At 42.7% G+C, this 6675-nt stretch overlaps 1 protein-coding gene across 1 annotated transcript; it reads left to right on the plus strand.

Moving 5' to 3' along the window:
- The first annotated feature begins 988 nt into the window (after positions 1-988).
- Positions 989-4807, plus strand: LOC309409178 (UPF0235 protein C15orf40 homolog). The gene is made up of 4 exons (XM_082005281.1): positions 989-1100; positions 1178-1304; positions 2450-2577; positions 4574-4807. The coding sequence occupies exons 1-4, from the start codon at positions 1026-1028 to the stop codon at positions 4664-4666; spliced, it is 423 nt and encodes a 140-aa protein (XP_081861407.1). The 5' UTR covers positions 989-1025; the 3' UTR covers positions 4667-4807.
- Positions 4808-6675: the final 1868 nt, after the last annotated feature.

Consider the following 6675-nt stretch of genomic DNA (forward strand, 5'->3'; position numbering starts at 1 on the left):
CCTCACGCATTATGAACTTCTTGTGTGCGTTTGCCCTAGCCTTTCCTGAAATGACAGTAAAGCTGCTGCAGCAGCTTCTTTCCAAAATGATCTTGGAATGACCTTATGGACCTGAATTGCGACTATATTTTTTTGAAGTACATCAGCAAAGCTGGATTCATATTGCTCTCATCTTGACTTTTTGGATGAGCTGTGGAGAATTAATGGACTTAGCACGGCAGACGGCATCCCCAGCTGCACTGAAGAAATACCAAGTCAACTTCAGCAATAAACAGGTCTCTCTTAATTTAGAAGGGCTGTTTTGGAACATAGACCTGGTTATGGAAATAGCCACTGTGTATACATATGTGCCTATAAAAAATGTATAATGTGAAAATGAGAATACAAGACTTGTAATGATGTTATTTATCACTGGACATTCTAATACTAAAAAAAAAAATAGTATGAACTCATGATTTTTTGTGTGTAACTAGTTTTACGGCTTACATGCAGTAACTTGGTGCCATTGGTGTACATATATATAGTATTCAGTGTCTTGCAATATGTACTTGTGTCGTAGTAGAATGTCTTCATGTACAAAATCCTAAAGTAATAATTTAACACCACAGGAGAAGAAAAACCAAAACCACTCCCTCCTCTTTTTCTCTTCCCTCGTGTCTCCTGACATGCCTGCTATAGCGGAGGGCGGGCAGGTCTGAGGTCTCGCCTGTTTCAAACCTCCTGCTTCGTATGCGATTTGTCCTCCTCTGCCCCGTGCAGAGACCTCTCATTCCGCCAGGAGGCGGAAAGCGTGCCTGTAAGGCGGCTGGCAGCGGCAGCTGCTCCGGACCCGCCGGGACGTGCCGGCAGAAGCCAGCGGAAGCGGGGCAGAAGCAGCCCGGCCCTGCAGCGCCGGTGCCCCGCCCTCTCCGCGCCGCTCCGCCGGGGCCGCGGGCTGGCCCCGGAGCTCCGGGCGGCTGTGGTGCAGCGCGCAGGCGCAGTCGGGGCGGGGCTAGCTGGTGTTGCCGGAAGGGCTGAACCGCGGTATGCTGGCCCTCGCCGGCTTCCGTCGGCTGCTGGCGGCGCCGGTGCGGGGCGGCTGCGAGGCCATGCCCCGAAAGGTGCGGGTGGGGAGGCCCCGGGGGAGGGGAGCGGGCAGGTGGCGCCCGCGGTGACCGCGCCTGTTCCTCTGTTTCAGGGAAAAGGAGCCGGGAGGGGGCCCGCGGAACCGGGTGCCGCTGCGGGACCGGTGGTGGCGGCGGGCGACGGCTGCGTGAGGGTGGCGGTTCGCGCCAAGCCCGGCTCCCGGCGCAGCGCCGTCACAGGTGGGGCTGCAGGCGCGGCGGGCGGGCCTTCCCGGCCTTCTTCCCGCGCCTGGGACGCGGCGCTGCCGGCCGGCAGCGGGGCCTCGGGGCTTGCCCGCCGCTGTGCCGGGCTGAGGCCGCAGGATGGGAGGAGGCGGGACGGCGCCGTGCTCGGCGGGGCAGCCCTCGCGCTGCCGGGCGGCTCGGGGCGCCGGCTGGTAGCGGGGTGCGAGGCGCTTCGGCCGCCCCTTCTGATGAGGGTGGTCCCTCCCGCCCTGGGAGTAACCGCCGGCGCCTGGGAGCGGGGCGGGAAAGCTGTTTTTCCGAACTAGTCGTCTAACGAATTCTACAGCTTTTCTCTATCCCCTAAGCTGGAAAGAAAAACCAAAATAATCAGAAAGCTGAAGAAAGTAGTAGTTTCACACTTTTCTTCGGAGGAGCCGGGGGTAGCGCTGAGTGGTGCAGCGAGCGCCGTGTAAATTCTTCTGAACAAGTTCTGTTTGAAAGGAGTGGCGGCAAACGCACTCGGTCAGCGCTTCAGTTTGACGTCTGTCATTTTGTGCGGGGTGTTTGCATCCCAAGACGTTGTGCGGGTTTCTTTGAACTATAAAAGTTTGGTCTAATAAAATGCGTTCTCCTTCTACCAATCTGGCCTTGCTTACGTACAAATTAGAACTGCTTTTTATACAGGTGTGTGAGAGACCAACATGGTGGACTGTAGCAGAGTATCCAGGCTCAGTTGGCAGCACCAGGAAGGCGCTGATGATAGCGTAGCTCTCTGGGCAGACTTACTTATCATGGGGGTTTTTTTGGTGAGGTAACCTGATTTATGTTACGCTACGTGATGCCAAGCTGGACTGCTCCTGCAGCAGAGAGAGGGGCTTAGAACAGTGCCTGCTTGTGTGAAAACGGATGACTCGTGGCTGCACTCTGACACAGGTCTGAGGGCTTCACTGTTCTTTGCATCAGAAGATTATCTGTGTTTGCACTGGCTAACAGCTTTAATTTAAGGGAATGTGTGAAGTGTAAAAATGTTACCTGCTAATCTAGAAGTTTATTTGTTTTAAATTAAAATGCTTCTGAAAGCGTAAACATTCATTTTTAGGAGACAATAACTAGATGTTTTGAATATTTTGAGCATAAAATCCTTAAAATATTTGTTATAGATGTGACAGCTGAGGCGGTAGGTGTAGCTATTGCTGCACCTCCGTCAGAAGGGGAGGCAAATGCAGAGCTGTGTCGCTACCTTTCTAAGGTGCTAGAAGTGAAGAAGAGTGAAGTTATTTTAGAGAAGGTACTTCCTTTTTTTTTTTTTTTTCTTTCAGTCTTGCCCTACTGCAATTTAAATTCAAGACTTTGAAACTTACTTATTGAGTACAGGGAGCTGGTCTCCCAAGTTCATTCCAAAAAACATTTCCAAGGTGTTTAGTGGAGTTAATGGAATGACTCATTGAGAACTAACCTAGTGCAGGAAGAACCACAGCTGATCTTGAGATCTTTAATCAGGATAGTTCTCATCATTATATATTTTCCAAATTTGTGTGGTTCATGTTCTCTGTGTTCTTCAAAGATTTTCCTGTTTTTGTCTCACCTGCAGTTCACAAAATTTGTGCATTTCATTAATAATTTTTTTTTTTTAAAGTGACTTCTGTGTTTGAGGGAAAATTTTCTGACAACGGTCACACATAAGCAAGAGTGTATATAAGCACTTGGATTGTAGCTGGGCCTCAAGAGTTTCTTTGCATTGGAATTTACATGTCTTGAGTTTGGCAAGTGGAAACTCTTTGTTTTATCCATGGCACTGAATAAATAATTTATTTTATTAATTCATTGTACTTAGTCTTTCCAGAAATGTTAATTTACAGTTTATGAACATAATAGCACAATGAAAAATTGTGCTTTTTATTTTTGTCTGTTGGTTTAATGTAGTAGTTTTAGAGTCTGTTAAACGATAGTGGTAAATAGCAACATGATCAATGAATTAAGCACTGTGTTGCTGAAGGGTAGAGAGGTGAAGATTTGAGTCTTGTTTTTCCTGAATCATGAGCAGACTGCTTCATTTGATTATCAACATTTTACAGATAACACTGTTTTTCTACCTTAAAGGGATGCTCAGGTTTAATTAGATTATTCTTATAAGTGCTAAGCAGAGTTGAATATAAAAGGGGCCAGTGTCCTGACCTTCTTGACTCAGTTGTTCTGAGCTAATGTCCAATTAATTACATGCTAGTGTTTGTTTTTCACAAGCCACTGTTTGTTCTCAGTGAAGCATTGTGGTAAAGTCTGTATTTTACCTGTGGCTTAGATTTTTCCATCCTGATCTGCTAGGTGTAAGCTGTAAGTGATTTTTACTGGTTGCTCTCTTATGTGCTACTTGCGTTATGATAAGTGTTAACATTAACAAAACCAATCCAAATTGTGAAATTGGTGGGAAGTGATCCAGTATAAAACTGGATTTGTATGCAAGGGCCTTGATTTTCATCATCAGCTGGCCAAACTACTTCAAAAATCTATTCTTAATTCTAAATTTCATGCTATATTTCTGTATAGTAGAGTTAAGGACTTCTTTTTTCTTCTTCAGGATGTCATTTATGGGCTTTTCAAACTTTGCCAGGCTGCAAATTAAAAAGCAACTTGTTTCTCATGGTTTACTAAATACTAGCAAAGTTGTGACTTCAGGCAACATGAAATGAAGCTGTAGGTTTGCCAGTTTCTATGTAAAATAGTCTTTTTTTTTTTTTTTAGTAATACAAACCCAGGTCAATACTACTTCAAGTAACTGCTGTGTGAGTCTGAGTGTTTTATAGGTTATATATGATGTGAGTTCTTTTCATGTAGTTGATATTATCAACCTGAGAACTCAGCTTAAGAGTAAGAGTCTGAAAGTACAGTTATCAAATATACATATATATATACACACCTACTTTTAAAAAACAAATGCAAATTAGTTGTCGAGTCTTGCTTCTAGACGATACAAGTGAATTATGGAAACTTTTCACTCCTTGCTTTTTGTTCTAGCCTATAAAAAGAGCATCAATTACAGCATGCTCTAGGAGCTATATCCAATTTTAAAAGGTGTATAGATAAGACATTGTTTTCCACCTTTCAAATAACTAGAAAGAACACTGATGAATTGTCTCTTACTGCTGTTAATTTTGCATACCCACACTTTAAGAATTTTTTTTAGTTATTATGTTGGCATTACAGTGAGATTTTTTTGGAATGTGTATTTAGTGGTGATTCTCTGAAAGATTTTTTTTTGTGTGTGTGTGTGTATGTGTTTAAACCAGGGTGGTAAATCACGTGAAAAAGTGGTGAAGATTTTGGTATCGATGACACCAGATGAGATTTTAGAAAAACTGAAAAAAGAAGCTTCCAGTTGACCTAAAACAAGAGCGGGAAATGGGACAATGCATCTTGGTAAATGGACTGTCACTCTTTCTTATGTGAATCTAGTCCTGCTGAGAATGTGGGTAATTACTAGGGAAAGATACTTCTTCCCCACCCCCTGCCCTCTGCCTTATTACTATAGATGAAGTTTTTGTGTAGCTTTGGTTAGAAAAACTTGTCTTTACTGAGGCTCTGTATCTGCTTCTGTCACTACAGACTTTTTTGCCCTCTGGAGAGTTTGTAAGATTTGTCCTCTTTTCATGATCTCTAAACCAGGTTTAGAAAACCTGTTTCTTAGGGAAACAGACTTTGGTTAACAACGTGAAAATCTTGAGTGACAGGCTTCAGTGTAGAAAGTGGTACAAAAGGATGAGTCTGTCTGGGTGGTAAAGACCCTAGAAGAACATTCTCTTCCATATCTAGCGCCAGGTACTGGGTGCAGTTTTCCACTATGGGCACATATGTAAATCCAAAATAAAGGTATTTGAAGCCAATACACTGTTGTTGATCACACAGGCAAGCTAAAAGCAGAATCACCTGAAGAACTGAAACAAAACCAGAAGTTTGCCCTATGAAAAACCGACCCAGAACTTAACAGTGTCACTTTGTAATAGTCTGTAATTAGTTTCCTGAAAAGTAGAGATATACAATCATGTGTCTTTGCCGAATGTGTGTCAAGTGTAATGACTTTTTTTAATAAAAGGGGCAAAAAGTATTATCGAACTTTGTTTTGTGTTTACATTTTTAACAAAAGAAAATTGTTTCCTAGAAGTCACTAATCAGAATGCTATTTTTAAACAGGGACTTCCCTTGGTTTAAAAATGACTAATATTCCAACCCATAGAGAACTGAGCAGAGTCATTTGTAGAACACAACAAGAAGTCTGAAACAAAATGTGCAACTCTACTCCAGTGTCAGGGCTAATGAGAGGAAGGCTTAACGTCTCTTTATCATGCTTGGGAGGTCAGAATAAGATTTAACTAGTATTTCCCAAAAATGTATGTGGTATTGCACATGTCTCTGGTAGGAGCTTGTTTTTCCATCTGCTTCACTGCTGATGGCTGAAATTGTCCTATCTTTACTATGGTTGTCATATTTAAATATATATATATAAAAAAATTTAATGCCTGAAGTAAAAAAGAAAAACTCTTCTGAAGGTTTGCTTAAGGTTTGTCGTACCTTTTCTGGGAAAACCATGTTATGAATGCAAAAGTTACAGCTAAATTTCTTTACCAGCTTCTTGCAGTGCAGACTTCATAGCTCATAATGTAGCTTTCATGGACAAAAATATTTTTCTTTAGGAAGTTCTTTCTGCTTCCTGTTATCCTAAATACCGCAACAATTGTTTTTAGAGTTAGAGAACTGGAGCTTGTCAGGATGACAGCACCTTCAAGGTGACTCATTTTAAAGATGTTATGAAAAAATGTTACTTTCTTGTTTTGGACAGTGTTTGGAGAACTAAGTCTAAATTGTGAATGCTGTTTGCTGAATGGTTTGCATCTGGGCTCCTTATTTTCTCAGGCATTTGGTCAGCCACACATTGCCTCGGTTGCCTTTCCTTAATTATCCTTTTCAGTCTGTACAGGCTGGTTTTGTTTTAATGTTCGGTCAGTTCTGGTTGACGGCTCCTTGCTGTTGCATCTGTTCTTGCCCAGCAGAGGGGTATCATGTCTTGCAGAAAAATTAAGGCAAGGCAAGCCAAAGTGAAGTGTTCACGTTTTGTTGCGTTTTGTTTTTCTTATTTCCTAAACTTCTTTTTATTGTGAGTAGAAAACAGCAATCCAAAGACTGAGGAATCCTGCATTTATGTTATATTCTGAGTTGAGTGCTGCAACAGCCATTAAAAAGATTTCTTTGGAAGCTCATACCATGTGTTACATGATATGTATTATATCCTATATTGAAATAATGTGTTACACTTCCCAATGGTTTCAGACCCAGATGGAGGGAGGAGCTGGGTAGGCAGGTACAGTCTCTGAAGTACACTGGTCTTCATTGATGA

The sequence above is a fragment of the Phaethon aethereus genome (assembly GCF_964289735.1).
Source record: "Phaethon aethereus genome assembly, chromosome: 12".
NCBI lineage: Eukaryota > Metazoa > Chordata > Aves > Phaethontiformes > Phaethontidae > Phaethon > Phaethon aethereus.

Excerpts from the sequence above, each read along its gene's own strand:
- LOC309409178 (XM_082005281.1), top strand. The coding sequence starts at position 1,026 with ATGCTGGCCCTCGCCGGCTTCCGTCGGCTGCTGGCGGCGCCGGTGCGG. Across the intron at positions 1,305-2,449 it reads CCGGCGCAGCGCCGTCACAG|ATGTGACAGCTGAGGCGGTA; the intron begins GTGGGGCTGCAG and ends TATTTGTTATAG. Across the intron at positions 2,578-4,573 it reads GTGAAGTTATTTTAGAGAAG|GGTGGTAAATCACGTGAAAA; the intron begins GTACTTCCTTTT and ends TGTTTAAACCAG.